Below are 19,447 nucleotides of genomic sequence, written 5' to 3'. Positions count from 1 at the left end.
GATTTCTTCGAGCTTGGTGGTCGGCCCAATCTGAGTTCGGTAAAGAGCGTCCGAATCTTATCCTTCATTCGCGCCTCGAAGGCTTCGAATTTAGTATTGATTGCCTCCTCAGATGCCATAGTATATGCCTCCAAATCTGTGATGTTAAGATCTCTCTTTTGTTGTTGGGGTAAAGGCATGTATAGGTTGAGAGAAGTGATGGTCGAAAGGGTTGATGGATTGGTGGATGTAGGCTACGGTTTAGGCTTATTTTGTGGCTGTTTTGGGTGCAGTTTGAGGGTGTGGTTTGGTGGAGTTTTAGGGCTGTGGATGAAAGTTTTAGATCTGTGGTAGATGGCAGTAAAGGTTTGATAGAAATCAATGGAAGTTGCTGCAAGTATGTGTTATCCTGTAAGAGCAGAATTGTCGTCTAAGAAACAGCGGTTTCTCGATGAAATTTCCATCAAAAACTTGAGAAATTTGAGGAGGGAATTGATAGCAAAATCTTAGTTTATATAACAGCAAGGATGTCCAAGAAAATTTTGGCAATATAATAACAAGGAAATTGGTACAAGTTGCGATAGCAGAATTCTCGTCGAAAAATTTCAGCGGTTTGCGATGAAAATTTACAGCAATACAAAATCATTTTTAGAGATAAATTCCTTAATAGATTAATCTTAAATGGAAGCCAAGATGATCTATGAAGTGTATAAGAAATTTCATTCAAAAAAGATTGCAAATAGATGGGTTAAGGCAACAATATACGACGGAAATTTTCTGCAGCACAGATTTTCAAGTGTAGCAGATTGGACGTAAAAGATCAGTGGTTTATATTGAGAATTTTTCGACGAAACCAAAGGGAAATATACTGTTAGGAAGTATCAAAGCTATCACAAAAAATTTCATAGAGATTTGGACAGAAAAAACGTAGTAGCAAGATCAAACAAATTGTGTTATGCGGCTGGAATTTTACAGTGCAGATTTTCAAGTATAGCAGTTTAGACGTAAAAGATCAATGGTTTATATTGAGAATTTTTTGACAAAACCAAAGGGAAATCTGCTGTTAGGAAGTGTCAAAGCTGTCATAAAAATTTCGTAGAGATTTGGATAGAAAAAACATAGTAACAAGATCAAACAAACTGTGCTATGCGGTTGGAATTTTATAATGCAGATTTTCAAGTATAGCAGTTTAGACGTAAAAGATCAATGGTTTATATTGAGAATTTTTTGACAAAACCAAAGGGAAATCTGCTGTTAGGAAGTGTCAAAGCTGTCATAAAAATTTCATAGAGATTTGCATAGAAAAAACGCAGTAGCAAGATCAAACAAACTGTGTTATGCAGCTGGAATTCTGCAATGTATCTTTCGTCGTAGAGATGATAACTTTGCGACGAAAAGTTTATGCAGCAATATAGGAACATTTTTTTTTTTGGATTTTCGAATAAGGATAACTAAATTGCAGCAGCAGTAAGGTAGGAAATCATAACCTGTTGCAATTCACAGGGAGATCAAAGGATGATCCGTGGTGGTGGAGATGATGGCAGAATTTGGTTACGAGCTTTTAAGCAATTGTAGGAATTGCTTTGGGCGGCTGTGGAGAGCTGATGGATGGTTGTGGAAGGGCTGCGAGATGCCAAGAACACTGCTCTGATACCAGGTGGTAGAACCCTTGCAGATTCTAAACTTAGGGTTGATCTCTTTAAGGGATCGGCCTCCTTGGAACTCTATAGGGGTTCCTCCCTCCAAGTTGCTGCTCAAAGGCTGCAGAAAAGATTCATCTATTGCTTATGAAAAGATGATGAATACATGGTTATTTATAGGGTTTCTAAACCCTAACTCCTAATAGGACTCCTACTCAAGGCTCCTACTCAATTAAGACTCCTACTCAAGACTCCTAATAGGACTCCTACTCAAGACTCCTATTCCTTTACAACTCCTAATTCTTCTCTAAGAAATAACCTCCAAACCCTAGCCAGCCTCTTCAGCTCTTTAATAGGGGTCGACTTAGGTAGGTTTTACATGAATGCCCCTCTCAATTAGGACTCTCCTAGCTAGAGTCCTAACATCCTCTTGTGCAAATCAACCTACCACTAATGAATGGTCTTTAATGAATTTGGAAAGGAGCTGCAGGAGAATTAGGTGAATTTTGAGAGAAATTTCAAAGAAAATGAGTCAGAAAGAGAGGGAGTAAGAGAGAGTGAGAGAGAGAGAAGAAAGGGGCTTGTGCGGGTAATTTACAGGAAACCAAACAGGCCACAATGGCTTCCCAATGGTTAGTTGGGTAGTCGCATTAGCCCATATCAGGTGGTGTGCATCATACTAGGCTTGAACTGTCCGGTTTATCCTAGTCTGGTTTATCCTAATCCACTTATAAGTAGGCTATTAAACTAGTAAATACCGCTTGCAACATACCATACTAGGTAGGCAGGTAGTATCAAAAGCCATGTCACAGCCTCCTCTCTCTTTGCAACAGCAATAGCAGCCGCCTTCACCGCAAACCCACCATAGCCACAGCATCTACTGCCGCTTCTCTCATTGCTGCCACCTCCTCCTTTGCATTGCCATTGTCACTTCCTCCAGTGCACGTCACCTACTCGTCATCTTTCTCTTTTCCTCCTCCACCCAGTCCTCATCCTCATCCTCACCTCTTCTCAAGTCCAGGAAGTCCCGATATGTTGGTACATACTGGTACCACGCTAGTCTGCTCACTGGCCAATATTGGCACCAAACTGATCGTCAAATAACACAATCCCTATGCAGACAACTCTACTCAAAACAGTCAACATCTGGGCATCATTCAGTTAGTTCAAGTGCATCTCAAATTTGCAACTTGTCTGACTGACATATTTGGGACCTGAATTTAATCAGCAATTAGCATCGTCTTACTGCAGAACTAATGATCCAGTTTTACATCTACTTGACTTCTCTTTGATGACACTGGAGCGAAAGCAAAATATACTTCATAAAAGGTAATCTAAATATTTTAACTCCAACTATCAAGGTTCTGAATATCATGGAACCAGCTAGCATAATACTGCTGTCAGCACTGCAAGGTAAACTGTTATGCCTGCAGAAAAACGAGGAGAAAAATAAAACGGAATTAATACAGAAGTAAAAAATGTGCTACAGCTACAACATCCTTCTCTCCACTTGCTGCTTCTTTTCTCTTTTGAGCCTGAAGCTCCCTTTCAAGCTGACAAGGGTGAACAGAGGAAGTGGCTGGTTTTAGTTTTGTTCCTCCGAGAGAGTTTCCATCCAACATGTATCAGGAGAACAGAAGTCCTATACCCGATTTAAATGATCTATAGGCCAGTTGGGTCCAATAACAAAACCAGTTGATCCCATTTGGTTGAAGAAAGCTGGTTTTACGTTTAACAGAAATCATATTATGTCAAATCTAATTGTTAGACATCTTGTATTTGATTGTTTTGACAGTTTCAGGATCTATGCTATGACCAGAAGCAACAAGTATAGGACATCATGCTCAAGATAAAAGAAGAGAAAAACATTCCATAACCATGATAGATGCTTTTTAGTAGTCTGAAATCAGGTGTTCAGATGCTTTCTAATATAATTTCACCTTTTCCAGGTGGAAATACTTTCTTGAATTATTCATGATACAGATAGGTAGTACCAATTCAAAATTTTAAGAGAAAATAAGAAAAACATGTAATAAGAGAAGAAAACTGACAATCAAACAACAAGAACACGGATCCATCATATACCCTGGCTAGACATCTCCTATAAATGGAAGTACAATAGCTAAAACAAAACATGAATTCTTCATATCTTAATAAACAAATATGAAGTTGGTATCTTACCTTCAACCAATCATACATTGTCAGAGATGTATTGGTGCAAGACCAATCAAGTACACATCGTAATTCATACAAGAAAGGTATAACACGGTACAGTCGGAATCCCAAATAGTGTACTTGTGTAACTTTGCTGGTTAAAAACTGACGATACAAAGTGCTTTTGTTGGGGATCCCGTAGCGGATTTGTAATGCCTGTAATGCTAAGGAAACAGACTTTGTCAAGTATATAGCACGAAGAGCAAGTCCTCCTATGTGCTTGTGAGATGATTCCATATGCCAAGCATATTCAGTGACTGAATAGGTGAAGAGGATAAGATTGAAAATGTAAAATATAACTTTGCTGATGGCAAAAGAACAAAGGTATATAATGCGATCAAGAACAATTAAGAAAAAAAGAACCTGCAAGACAGAAAGACCAACATAAGGAATCATATCCAGAATATCTTGTATCTTAGATTTAGACAGTAAGATATATTCACTAACGAGGATCCATATACGAGCATGAAAGAAAAAGTACCTAAATATGCATATTCTTACCATTAATATGAAAACAAACTCCTTAGGAAATTGATCTTCAAGCTGATAAACATCTAGAAGCTTGCTATTGTTCTTGATGACTGATTGGTAAAACATTGCAACTAGAAAGAACACTGCCAAATCAGCGCCAAAAACATATGCGTATAGGTCGATTTCTCTTTTGCCTCCTCCAATCACAGAAATTATAGGATATGGTAAGTGAATTCCTTTTACAATTCCAGAAACATGAGAGTTAAGAATCTCTGCTGCTACATCTAAAGCTGGGGTTAGTGACCTGTACCATTCTACTGATGCACATCCCTCAGAGGGAGAAGCATACACAACTTCAAGAACAGCAAGAACAATATTTTTATTTTCTTGACTTCTTTCAATGCTTTGAATTCGAACTCTACTAGCAGAATGGCATGAAGAAGGATCTTCGGCATCACATCTTTCTTCATGAGCCTTACTAAGCAACTCATTTATTCCAGATTCTATCATCTCTGGTTGGATCCCATCCTCTGGCCATTGATCAACTTCCATCGATAGTTGAACAAAGTATGGGGGAGCCTCTAATCCTTGAGTTATCGACCTCCAATACCTAGTGAAGCTTCTTGATATCATTTTAAGTGGATTCATTAGTGATAAAAGTAATCGTTGTGCCCTGTCTCTGCAACCATCATTTGAGCTAGAGCCTTGTTCATAATGACTTTTTCTCAGTGAAATTTTAAAATCTGTTACTGGTGCCCATTCACCATCTTTAGCTGTTATTGAACTTTGGAGAAGAGTTGATATGTAAACCAGAAATAAAGGTAAGGTGCTGATAACAAATGATGCCTTTATTCTATGTTCAGGAAACCCTAACTTTTGCAATAAAGGTACTTTCATAGTCAATCCACAGTGCTGGATTATAATCTGATACATGTACTGAAGCAAAATATTGACCTCTGTGTAGATCAGCATGATAATCCAGAACATGAAAGTAGGGCCAGAATTTACACACAGGGCATAAAGAAAAAGAGCAGCAAGATAAAACATTGAAAGCAAACTAAAATTCCAGAGGAAGACAAGTATAAAGCAACAGTAGCAAACAACATCGTTATTCGAGCGCATTTGTGACCATATAAAACCAAAGATTCTTCCTATTTGCAGGCTAGCTGGGGCCATTGATGTACCCATACCAGAATGAACAGAAGACATCCCATCTAAATATCCATATTCTACATTCTTCTGACTCTTAGTTTCATTAAATGCCCTATCATCTGCATAGGAGTGCCCACTTGAATCAAACTCTTCAGGCTCAATGTTCAAGAAACTCACAATATTCGTTACTGCCTGATTTCCAAGGGACTGCACTTGAGAAACGCCATCACCAATCAGCTGCACAGCAGATACTAAAGGGTTATCCTTATTCTTGCCCCTTTGCTTCTCTCTTCTGTTTGCATTCCAGTGTGCTGCATCATCTGCATCTCCAAGTTCACTTATCTCACAAATAGAATCTGGGTTATGTTTCATATCCTCAGATAATGAGCTTCCACTTTTTGCACTAGTAGGTGAGTGTTGAATATCAGATATCAATGGAGGAGGTGTCATATTCATGTATATTTCAGGCAATGTAAAGTCAAAGGAATGGTATGCTTCTTTACTGACATCTTCATCCTGCTTTGTGGGTGATTTGAACTCATTATCTGGCATCTGACTAACATTTTCTGCACTTATGGAAGAGCTCCTTCTATGTCGAAGACCTGGTTGCATTGTACTGTTGTTAAGAGGCTGAATCGAGTTAATGCTGTCAAGCTGAACTTGTAGATTAAGCATTTCAGATTTAATCTTTTCTACTTGCATGTTACGATGACGTTTTTGTTCTTCTGATTTGCGGATATGCTGCAACTGTGCAGTTTTCCAAGCAGCCCTTTTCTCTTGCTCTCGGACCATGGCACCAATCTGCTCTGCTTCCAGATATCTTGCTACATACTCAAATTCTCCAGAGCAGAAGATATATGATTGAACAGATACTAGCAGAAAGATTATTATCTCGACTAATGCGGACCTTGATGTTATCCGAAACCCATAATCATATTTATAAAAACCAATAACCTCATATATGTAGTCAATCTGTTCACACTTGCCAGAGCTAAAAATCCCAAGATAAGGAGATTGATAGGCAAGAGAAAGCACAATGACTGTAAAATTATATATCCGCAAAAATTTAAAGATTTTGTTCTTCTTTTTCAGTATTTCAAGTCTCATTCGGAAGAAAACAAGTGCAAAACCAAGGTAACCGAGATGCAAAACATCATATTCCAGGGTTCCAGTCATCAAAATTAAGGCAAGGACAATGTCTAATAAATGACAATAAGAGTAAAGCCTCAGATAATCAAGAAAAGTCCAAAAGCTTTTTGTTTCAAATGAGAGGTCCCTCCAAACAAATGCACTTTTCCTCTGAGACATCATTTGAAAATAGGTATGTGATTCTGAGAAACCCACAAAACGATCTGAACGGAGTTTGAAAGAAGAAAAGATAAAAACCAAATAGTAGCTCACAAGCATTCGTGGATCATCAACAATTAACCCTGTGTTGCACAAGAAACACATGTTTCTCAGTTCAAAATTCATGATGGAAATTGCATGAAGAGAAAAAAAAACATACACATAATTGAATATACCCAGTCACACATGCATGGATGCAGACAAGTTTGAACAATGATTTATATGTGGCTGCAGATCTCGGCATACCTAGCCAACAGTTTGTGCAAAAGCTGAAGTAATGGTCTGAGCTTCTCCAGCAATCATGGCAGTGGATCTCTACCCCACTAGTTTCATGAGTCCATGGAATCAGAGCTCTCCAAATGGCAAAGTATTCAACAATGAGGACAGAAGCAAATATGAAAACAAACATAGGCCACAACTTACGAATAACTTCTCGTTTTAGAAGAATGCATGTGACGAGGCATAAGATATAGAACATTGAGATGGCATTCAGCACAGCAAAACTTGCCAGTAGTAACACAATCATGCTAATCTCAAGGCCTCGTAGTTTAAATAAATTTTCCATCCAAAATTTCATATAAATTTTTAGTGTAGTCTTCTGCATTTCAAGTCTCTCCTTTTTCAAAGCAAGGATGCGTTTTTTATTCCATTTGTGACTCTCTTTAGAACTGCCCCATATGTATGCAAATGAGTATTTCTTATTCTGCGAGCCTCTGATCATATTAAGAATCGAGTCTGATTTTCTGTTGAGGTTGGAGCCAAATGATGGACTCAAATTAGTAGCGCTTTCACTTGTAGATACTAAAGTTGAATCTAACAATCTCTTGTCTTCTTCAGTGTAGACCATAATACCACTTGAAGAATGCTCTGTTGATATAAACAACTGGCAAGGCTCCTCCCACTTACCCTTGTGTACTAGAGAGTCTGGCATCCCATCTAACCAATGAAAAACATTGTATTGTAGTGTGCATGCCACTATTACCAGAATCTTTCCCCTCAGTCCAGACTCAAGACCCCAAAATCCAGAGTCATAATATTTGAAACCAAGAAAAAGTGCTAAACCATAGAGCTGCTGACCAGGACACATATCTGCAAGTTTGCACCACATCTGGAAGAGATATTCTGACATAACAAGCAATCCTGTATAAAGCAGAAATGCTTTGGATGGAATTCTTGAAGCTTTTGGTAGAAGGGAACATATAGTAAGTCCCAAAAGATATACAAGGCCAAATACACTTATCGAAGACAAAGAAGCATAAAATAGAGCAAATGACAAGAGCTTGTCACTATGCCATATCAGGAATCTTCTGACAAAACCAAGAAATCCAGACTCTGATGCATCAGAAGAATCAACTGTCTTATACCTGCTCTGTCTCCTTTCATAGCTGTAGAGTTGCATTACAACCAAAACAGCCAACGATTCCCAGACATTCTCCAACAAAGAAACTTCAGGATTAAATCCCAAATCAGGGTACAGATTAACCAACTTGGATACCCATGATGATAAAACAGAAGAGATACTTAAGCTGTAGGTGAAAATAAAAACTACTGTGGCATAGACTTTTAAGGGAAGCCAAAGTCTCCTCCGTGTCTTCTCCACAAGCTGCCTTCCAATTATCCAAAACAGGAGGAAGAAAAGATAACCAAATGATATATAATTTGGAGTCACCAGATATAGAGTGCAAAGGATAGTAAGAAATGCCACATATGACCCATACGAGCGATATGTAGACAGAAACTTTTCACTGACTTTGCTGAGATATGTTGCTATCTTTCGCTCTATATAACACATGAAACAATGTTAAACAAAGTATTAAACGCCAAATATAATAACTTCTTGTGACCAAGAGCCTTGACAGTGGCAAAATGAGAAAAAAAAGGGGCAGGGTGAATGCTTCACAAAGAGGAGTAGAACAGAGGGAAGATAAGATGCAAATATAGTCAGAAATGAGATGCATGTGCCATATGAGCATTATGTAACAATTTTTTTCAATAAATAAACTGAGAAATTTTGCTGTTCATTGCATTATGTACCTAATTCTTTAATTATTTTATGGGTGTTTAACTGTGTATAAAGTGGACATGGGAAAGCACTTTTCTTTTGTTAACTTCCTGTAACCAAAATACACTGACCGGAAAGATAAAGATACGGTTGTTACTGTAGGAGACTTGTCAACATGCATGGATGCGCATGTGAATGTTTCCTGAAGAGAAAGATAACAGAAACAGAGAAAGAGAAGGTAACAAAGTAAAGGTGGGGGATCCATGCTAAATCTCTGTACATAGCTCAGATGAAGTAATATACCATGTGAAGAGCTGAAGCACTGTCTGTCTCTGGAGCTTGGTGAGTTGTACACTGATAGCAAAACTGATTTCTTCAGACCAGCTTTCAAGATACTAAATCCAAGTGGAGGACGTGGTGTATGCTGGAGAATAGCAGAAAATGAACAGAGGATATCAAATCCATGGTTCTGCAATGCACAAAAACACACCAGGACACCTATCTCCACAAAATCAACATAACTAGCATGCTGTGGCAATCCTGCAAGCCACAAGTAGCATTGATGTTTCTACTCCAACTGTGTAATGCAGAAAATGGAGAGAAACAAATAGCCCATGGACTGACAATCACATTTAATCATGAGATAAGACTTCAAGATGCAAGACGCAATGCATCAGACTATGAATAACATTTTTCCATCATGATAACTGTCATTATTCCAAGTTACAAGTAAAAAAACCAGGTCTCTAATTGAAGCAACTTTCACATACAACCAAAACAAGCCTCAAATACTGGAGAAGAAAATATTAAACAAACTCAAGCCTCATAAAAATGTAATCTTTATATAATATAATTTCTTGGCTATGCACTCCATTATTTTCCAGTTTGTTGTCCTATTTCTCTTGCATTGAGTAGTTTAAAAATTAAATTCAAATTAGTAAGTCAAAATCACATGTTCAAAGACTAGAACTCCTCTACCATTGCATCTCAATGGTACATGTCATCAAGCTACTTTCTTCTATGCCACAATTAGATTCAATACTCATTAATTATAAAGTGTGCCTGCTACAAACATTGGTAGGACAATTGTACATTTTGATCTGGTTTACATGCAGAAATTTTATATGCATCTGAGATTGTCTGCTAAAGCAGTCAGATGTAGCCACATAAATAATTAAAGGATCATAATTGGTCAAACAATAATTTAACCATGAATTCTTCATCAATAAAAATATACACATGAGAAGAACAATTTACCAAATGCAAGTCACTCAGAGGCATGATTGATAAATTATTAAGTTGCTAGACAATTGGCTGGATTGGATTGACATGATCATGATAGATCAAAATAATAATTCTGAAACTAAAACATGTAAAGAATCATAAAAACATAATATATTGACTTAATTTTACTAAAAAATAAAAATTCAGACAATTTATAATTTAATACCTATAAATCTAAAAGCATTTTTAAACATTGGACTGCCTGATTGATAATATGAGTGTCATCTGTTATTTATTTGTTAGTACAATATATTTCAAATATAAAAAATTAAAAAAATCAATATCTACAATTATATCAAGTATAAACTAAAATTTATAAGGTATATTAAGATATCTTATTACGTCCTTCCATAAATTTCATAAGACAGTTAACAAGTATTGTATTAACAAAAGAGACATCTAAAAGGGTATATTACATAAGGATTTTAATTTCAAATTAACCGCCCGTATCAGGCGGTATGTATCGGTCCGCCAACAGACTGGTACACGGACCACTCGCTACCGGGTGGTACCGTTGATCTAGCCTCGTACCGGACGATACGGGACTGTATCGACCGTTATCGCCCGAAACAGGTCGGTAACAGTTGATTTTGACCGTCGCCGCCCACTACCAGGCGGTATCAACCTGGCTGCAGTGAGGGAAGAAGCGTCGAGGGAGAAGAGGGAGAAGGTGCTCGATGAAGAGGGAGAATTTGGAGAACATCGACGCTTCCCGATCCGGCGCCGCCCTCCCTCGACAATCCCGATCCAGGAGGTAACTGAGAGGCGACGGCTCAACTTTTTCTTCGCTGCATTCTTCGCCCAATGTCGGCGATCTTCACCGAAGGCTGGAGGCGTCTACGGCCTTCGACGTCTTCGTCGAATGCCGCAGATGAGGAGAAGACCGCGTACGCCTCCTCATCTAAAGTGACGAGGAGAAGAAAAGGAGGCAACGTTGCCGAGGCAACATACGCCTCCTTTTTTTTATATTATTTTTATATATTGAGTTTTATATTTTTATATTATATATATATCAAGTGGTACACCTTGGTGTATCGCTCAGTACGCCAGTACCATACCATATCGAGCAAAACTTGAAACACCAGTACGATACGAAATTAAGAACCTTGATATTACATACATCAAAGATATACCATTGATTAAAACTTAATTATAAAATTAGAAGAGACTTTAAAGTTATACTCAAATGCTATGTGTATCAACTACCATTTGTCCTGTTGGTAATTCCCAATCAGTCTATCACTGTTTGTGCAATTATTACATGAATAGGTGAAGTGGGTAAACTACATATCAATAGAATAATACTTCAAAATTAGTCATAACCAAGGTTTTGAATACCAGTCCGTACCGACATACCGAGGTCTGCTCGGTACGATACATACCTGTATGTAGGCATATTGACGGTACCCCCTAAAACCTTAAAAATACCTCCACCTACCATGCCAGGGCGTACCAACTGATACACCTCGGTAACGGTCGAAATCTAGGGCCGTACCGATCAGCACGCCTCGGTACCGATCAAAACACTAGTATAGCCTAATAGATGGCAGTCCACGTATCGGTATCCTCTCGGATCGGTACATACCACCCATACCGAGCGATACACTTCGAAATTGAAAACCCACTCATAACTATTAAGCCACATGAAGTCGGATAACTCGTCCCAATCTGACTGCTCATCAGTATAGAATAACAACAAAGTATCACACAGTTTATTGGCAATTCAATTATATTCTTCTTAATGACATACCATGATATACCATAACATAGTCAATGTTGGTCCCAAGCCCAAATGAAAAAGATGGATCACATTAGGTCAACAACCATCACAAAAGTATGTTAAATCTTATGAACATGGATCTTAATAGCTTTTAGGACAGGACTAGATTGTCCCCTGGAAATGAAGGCACCTTCAACACATGGTTCCTCGAAGTGCAAAGGGTGGGCAATGAAGTTGCTCGAAAGTTGCCTATCACATTGGCACCTAGATGTGATGGAAAATGAGCAAGGGTTCTTGTATTATCTTGGACCTATAATAGTAAAAAAATTAGACCAAAACAACATAGAAATATTGTTATTATTATATATAAGAATCTTAAGGACAATGTTATTAAAGTGAAGATACTTGGGAATACAATTGTAGTTTTAAAATCTACATTAGGAAAAAGAGACTCTTAATTTTATTGTTTATGCCCCTCAAATTAGATTGGTGATCAAACCAAAATAAAATTTAAAAAGATTTAAATGAAATCATTCAAGGAACATTTTCAATGAAAAACTTATAATAAAGATCATGTAGGAAAAGGTATGGTGGAATAAAGGAGTTCTGGGGGTTCTGGGTATGGTGAATTCTAATGTCACTGTAATTTACTCTTGCAGCACCCACACAAATAGTATCAGTACTAAGTTAGAAAGTATTGAAGTTGATTGATGACACCAATAATTGTGAACAACTTATGGAAAATAAGAGAAGTACATCGATATGCATTACATTAGAATAAAAGTTAATTTGTGCCAAGTAGAACAAATAACATTAACACTAATAACTCATGTAAAAACCTACCTAACTGTGATAGAATTACCAATGTCAAGGAACCACTTCGTTCCAAGGATTTTGATATTAGATCGAGCTGCAGGATGTATAACAGTGAAAAATGCACCTCACAAAAGATAATTAAAGCTTGGCGCATCTTTTTGCTTATAGAGTGGCTCAATAGAAACACCAAGAAGAAGCACACTGAAATCAGAGAAAACATGAGAACTCTTTGTAAATTACCACAAAGAGCAAAAATACTAAATAAAATCACTTTTATAATCAAATTAGTCTTATGAATCATGAATAACATTAAATTTCCATCTAAGATGTCAATTTTAGAAGACAGAAACACAAATACAAAGTCAATGAGAGACTTAATGAAGACAATATATAAATGAATAATCCCATATTGATTTATTTTAAGTGTAATTCTGTAACAAGTAACCACTATAATTGGCTGTGATATATACTAGTCGGGCACCTCCATCAAGGAATAGTCAAGGAAAACATGATTAAGGTTTCGAGGATCAAGTTTAACATGACGTTGAGCATGAATATGGAACAATGTGACAACCAAATATCTTGGTGGTATGTGAGTAAAACCATGAAAGTTGAAAAACAATAACTAAAAGAGAGAACAGTGGTTGGAACTTCATTTTCTAAAACTTCATTGGGTAGCTGATTTATTAAATAATAGCATTAAATACCATTTCTCACTAGTATGCCTTAAGCACCTTTTTCTAAAATAGTAAAGTATGTGTTACCTCAAGGAGATGACTGACTCTTCCTTCTACACCATTTTTTTCATGGAGAATCAGACATTAATCATACTATTATTCATTCATTTTGTATATAGATATGCCCAGTGCCTACAATAACCAAGCTGCATGGCATAAATTTGAGATACAGGAGACACAAAATGAGACAACACCAAGTAGTCAAAAATCACCATGTGGCCCTCTAAGGTATCAGACTTGGTGAAATACAATTTCATGCAACAGACCACAAACAGTTAAAAGACAAGGCTTTGTTGTTCTTTCTTGCAGCAACAAGAATGTTACATGAACATCATAGAAGGCCATTACATGAACATCAAAGGAAGCACAAAAAAGCTATTCCTTTGTCAATTATTTATTTTCAAAATTTTCTTCTAAGAAACAAATAATCCTGACAACATTTAAAGCATCCCTCAGTTTTTAACCACCACTGATCAAAATTGTAAATATGATTTTGTTTAAAAAAATTATTGTAGTTGAATAAATCTATGTAAAATAGCATAAAAGTAAAAGGGGACAAAAAAGAAGGATGGTTCACCGTACTGTAAGCAGCATGAACAAGGCCAGGTTTTATGACAAGAAGAAAGAGAAGCAAAAGGGTGATTGCACGAGAAATTTTGCGTAGCACCCAAGCTACAGTAGCCACAATTAATACCTTTGTATCTTCTTTCTCTGCAAAAGGAAGTTATGAGAATCAACATTATAGTAATTTTTTTTAAAAGCAAAGATTGGCGCTCATGCATTACACATTTAGAAATTTATGAACTAAAGCAAAAAAATATGATAAGTGGACATGTATATCCAGAAAAGCCATCATCTGTCGACCAATTTGGATAGAAAATACTATTTCTAAAGCAAACACTATTCAAATTACACAAACACAATACATGGAATTGAAGTAGTCAACATTTTTCAAAAGAGCACTGATTGAGCTAATGTCAAAATAAAATTTTAAATACTGGTATAATATTTGTTTGAGAACCAATCACACTAGTACAACACCAAGATATCAAGTGATATATACCAGCCTTTACCTCCCAGTATCACAGAAATAAGTTCATAAAATATAAAAAATGAGCAGTACTTCAAGCATTATCAAGCTGTATAGTTTATCACCAGTGTTTGACCAGTATTTTAAATCACATCAAATATGAATTTACTAAAAGCATAGATAACAGAGTTTTAACAAACTATTTATCAAAAATTACTTTACTGGTGATATAACATGAAAATCCAAATTTTCAAATAAGACCTCAAAGCAGAAATTGTTTATCAGAAGCTATTTAGTTCAAGACAATTTGATATCAAGCAATACAAGTTCAGCCTGGAGGTGAATTTTGCTGATGCTTAAGAGCAGCTCAAACAAAGGGTAAAATATACTTTTATCACTGAGCAACAGTGTGTTTCAAAGATTGCCTATATGTAATAGCAACTGTTTTTAAGAAACAGAAATAGCCACTCACAACATAAAATTCACAATCCAAAACTAAGCTGAAATATTTCTTAACAATGGTAATATGACAAATTTAAATAATGAATAACAAAAAGCTGATACATAATTTAAACATATGGATAATAGTAAGTACATATGGCTTAAAAAAGCATAATATTCTAGACATTAAAAATTCAGAATGAAACAGAAATAAAGATCCAATCCTAGTCATGGTGATTTGGAACTAACATAGACTAGCAAACCTTTCTGGTCAACATTTTTAGGCAACCAATATCCAGAAAACTAGTAAAACTGATATGGTGTTAAGTTACTTGAACTGTAGGAAACTGACAAGAAAAACTCATTCTATTTCCTTTTCCAATAATTAGAATGTGGTGAAAAAACTTTGCACTTATTTTTTAATGATATTTCAGAAAACCATATCATTCTCTAGAGAGAATTTTGGAACATAAAATATTGACTTCTCCTGAAAGTTAGAAATAATTGTATACAATTTTCAATTTTCCTACCAAACAAGTATCAGGAGAATTTTTCCAAGTGAGAGCACTTTTTAAATGGATAATTGTGTGCAACAAAACATATACTAATTTCAATTCACTAAAATCAGACTACTCAAGGCATCAAATACCTTGATTGAGAATTTTTAGTTGAGACATGCTAATTAAGTAGACAAAAGTCTCAGAATTTAACATGCTTGCACACGTATTACAAGAAATCATAAACACATGCGACAAGATATTTAATATGGAAATCAGATGCAAATGCCTGCATCATAAATATGTTCACCTTCAACTATATTGTCATTGTTGGAAAACTGCCCACCCTCATCAGACAAGTACAAAAAAACAGAATTATTTACGAGGTTAACCAATGCCACAAGGCCTCCAAGACCAAATTGTGCAAGTAAGAAAAAGCCAGGAATAGGATAGTGCCACAGCCCAATAGTTTCCCAAATCACCATGTCCTGCATAAGTTTAAGACATGCTTGTTAGGTCTCATTAATATCACAGAGAAATAAATAAACAAGTGAATTACCTTCTGGATCTTTTTGTTAAGCAACGTGAATGCCACATTGAATACATATGTGCTAGTAGCCCAAAGAAGGATAAAAATTAGAAGCATCCCATTCAACCGGTGCAATTCGACCAAGGAGGGAAAGGAAAATAACACATAGCCAACATATGCCAGCAATCCAAAAGCACATATACTAGTGAAACTGAAGCTCCAAAAGGAAAGAGAAAATAACAACACCTGCCATTGTCAAATTCACAGTTTCAATAAACATATATAGAGGGTATCAGGTATCTTATAAGGTAATATTTAGTCAGCAAAAGAATCTACAGCCCAAGACACAAGCCATGATCTCCCAACTAATTGGGGTTGGCTACATGGCTACAAGAATCTAACAAAATGTGAGCCCAGTATCGATACAATACCATTTATTTCTATTATACTTCAAATTTTATTCAATGGTATAGACTATAGAGTAGTATAGATCCATATACTGCTCCAATATACCGATACCATAACAATCAATAGGTTCCTGAAACCGATCTTGGACCAAGATTTAAATCCTTAGTTATTAAGAATTTCTTATGTCTAAATCTACTACCACACACTAGCATTCATAATTAATTCACATCATCTAACTGGCCTTAAAGTCTCCTTTGAAAATTTCTAATCCGTTTGAAATGGCTTTCTACAACAATTAAAAACAACATTTGAAATGGCTTTCTCACATATGTAAATATTTCTTACCATATCTTTTCTGTTAACTCTACACATCAATCTCAACATCCTCATCTTACCACACAAACTTTTTGTACCCATTTATTGTGCAACCAATATAGGTTTTATACAACGCTCATGCTAGCATAAGGACAAATTGTAAGCTATATGCTAGTTAACTTTATATTCTGAATCATGCATTGACATGGAATGAGGATTACTCAAGGAAAGTACATTATGCTATATTCAGTTTTAATGTGATACTGATTGTGGGGCCTGTGGACTAACTGCTTGAGTTAAGAACCTGAGATTATTTTGGTTTTGTTGACACGATTACAGAACCAACATTCAATCATACTTTCAGAAAAGGGACTTAATGCTTATTTGATATAAGCCAGATGTCAATGATCCCTTGGTTAAATTTTAGTCCACTTAGCTTGGGAAGAGCTAAAAGATCAAAATGCCAACCTTAGAACACCCCCTGCTTGTAAGAATTGCATTAACCATTCTCCTAAATGTACGATAAAATATCAAAACAATTTCACTGTGGACAACGGAAGGAGCAAGATTTGCAATATCCCCCGGTACGGTTTGGAAGGAGCAAGGTTTGCAATATCCTTGCATTGAACCAGACCGTACACCTGGTACCAAACCTGTACCAAGTAGTACAGGCCCTGCACCACCTGATATGCTTGGTACAAAGACAATACTACTCGGTACAAGATGGTACAGACCAAGGTATGCAGTTTCTAATAATACCGCCCGTACCGGATGGTACGTACCGATCTGTCAGCTGACCGGTACACGGACCGGCCGTTATCGGACGATATAAGAGTATATATATATATATATATATATATATATATATATATATATATTTTTTTTTTTTTTTTTTTTTTTTTTTTTTTTTTTTTAAGGCGACGTCGCGTCGTCCGAAGAAGGATATATATATATATATATATATATAAACGAGGCGACGTCGCCCCGCCCGGGAGAAGATAAAGGTAATGTCGTCGAATTTTATATATATATATATATATATACCGAGCGGTATACCGCACGGTATACCACTTGGTATACTGTATCGTACCGTATCGAGCGAATGTCGAAACACCGGTATGGTATGATATTTCAAACCTTAGTACAGATTGTGTTTGACAGTTTCTCTTTCTTTCCGGCCTTTTTAGGATTTTTCAAAACTCAGTATATACCAACTTACTAACACTCAATATATTGATTCAAACCAATACAGCCTCGGTCCAAGCACTAACCGATGCACCAGTGCGCGAAATTACAAATCTTGGGTAAGACGATGGTTGTGTGCAAATTGTGACAAAAATTATATGCAAGAGAGAATAAAGAAGAATCTCAAAGAATGCAAGTTAACAAAAGGCCACGATACTTGATTATTTACTTCAAAAAATGTCTCCAACCAACATAACCTATAATGACTACAAAATAAAGGGAGTAGAAACCATTTAAATTCGCACAACAGAACAATTTGCTTCATATCTGACATCACCGAAACTAGAAGTGATTCATAAATAACCTTGCATGAAATTCCAGCAGGGGTTATCTCACTGATTAAATGCCCCTAAAATAAAAGCTAGAAAATGAAGAGACTAAATAGAGTGCTAGAAAGAACCTTTGAAAACTCTGGAGTGGAGTCAGAATTGCCTCACTATATAGACATTGACAGAATATCTAAAGATAGATTGTGCAAGCTTTATCAAGTAGGAATGATCAATGTTTTCTGCAAACAATTTTCCTAGGTTGCTTTACCAAGATTTGAGAAACCCATAGAAGACCCTCTGTGCTGGGTAGTATGCCATATACCAGTCCAACCATGGACCAGCACAGACCACCTAACATTAGTCAATATCAAGTGAACCAGCCCAGTCAGGTATTTTTCTCTAGTTTTCTTTGAATGGTACAGTCTTTAGATATATTTTGACCACAGCTGGGTTGATCCAGGTTCTAAGTCATGTATTTAGATATGTTGAAGAGTCAAACCAGTCTGAAAAGGAAGACGTGTCCATGTTTACCCTGCCCCCCATTTTTCCATGGTCCTGTGGATTTTCTTTCTTTATTTTTCTTTGCTTCTTTGACGAGTATCCGTTGGTATACCATCAGTATATTGGTACCATATTGGTCCCATCAAAGACTGAAGCAGTTGTTGGTACCAAAATTTGATTTCTTGCTTTTCACTTAAGGCCAAAGAACAATGAAATCTTTAGAACCAACTCACAAGAGGAAACAGTATAAAGTTTCCAATAAAAAATGAAGCATATTGACCAGGAATTACCGGGAAACCATAAGTGAAGAAGTTGATACTGAAATTTCTGAAAACTGATCCTCTCAATAAAACATTTGTATGCTTTTTACCAGACCTGAAAATGGAAAAAAGATTGCAAAACATGGGTAGTATGGTCAAATGAAGAAGGATAAATTGCAATGCAAAATATTACAAAGACATGTCACATACATTAAAATATAAGATTTTGGAGTCACACCTTATTTCCAGATACTATGTAGTATGTACAATAAGAACATTGCAATAAGAGCATCAATGTTTATGATGCAAATGATTTTGCCAAAATATCTTGACAAACTCCCAAAAAGACTCATGGCACATTAAATTCCCAAAGACACATTAAATATCTTGACAAACTCCCAAAGACTCATGGCACATCCCAAAAAGTATAAGAAGAAAACATCATTTCAAACCGCCTCTATAAAATGGTCATTCCACAAACTTAGCATACATGTAGGCGGTCTTGCTTCATTGTTTAAAAAAGGAGTTTAATGCTAGCCCCTACCAGTTACCGATAGACCATTATTCTGACATGGTACTATGTATCAACT

General features: G+C 36.4%; 1 protein-coding gene across 2 annotated transcripts in view; it reads right to left on the bottom strand.

The window, feature by feature from the left end:
- LOC135650281 (piezo-type mechanosensitive ion channel homolog) overlaps positions 1-19,447 on the bottom strand; it is a 66,501-nt gene that overhangs the window by 12,648 nt on the left and 34,406 nt on the right. For both annotated transcript variants that reach the window (XR_010501492.1, XM_065169575.1), the window contains exons 8-16: positions 18,888-18,972; positions 15,890-16,105; positions 15,641-15,818; positions 13,945-14,073; positions 12,653-12,826; positions 9,109-9,345; positions 7,050-8,582; positions 4,335-6,886; positions 3,801-4,196 (exon numbers count right to left, since the gene is read on the bottom strand). Coding sequence is in view for 1 of the 2 variants with exons in the window: in XM_065169575.1 (XP_065025647.1) it covers positions 3,801-4,196; positions 4,335-6,886; positions 7,050-8,582; positions 9,109-9,345; positions 12,653-12,826; positions 13,945-14,073; positions 15,641-15,818; positions 15,890-16,105; positions 18,888-18,972 (5,500 nt within the window). In the remaining variant the exon portion in view is untranslated. The remainder of the gene's footprint in view (positions 1-3,800; positions 4,197-4,334; positions 6,887-7,049; positions 8,583-9,108; positions 9,346-12,652; positions 12,827-13,944; positions 14,074-15,640; positions 15,819-15,889; positions 16,106-18,887; positions 18,973-19,447) is intronic.

Source organism: Musa acuminata, chromosome BXJ1-4 (assembly GCF_036884655.1).
Source record: "Musa acuminata AAA Group cultivar baxijiao chromosome BXJ1-4, Cavendish_Baxijiao_AAA, whole genome shotgun sequence".
Taxonomy (NCBI): domain Eukaryota; kingdom Viridiplantae; phylum Streptophyta; class Magnoliopsida; order Zingiberales; family Musaceae; genus Musa; species Musa acuminata.
The sequence above is the reverse complement of the archived record's forward strand: the minus strand, read 5'-3'. Positions and strand labels throughout refer to the sequence as shown.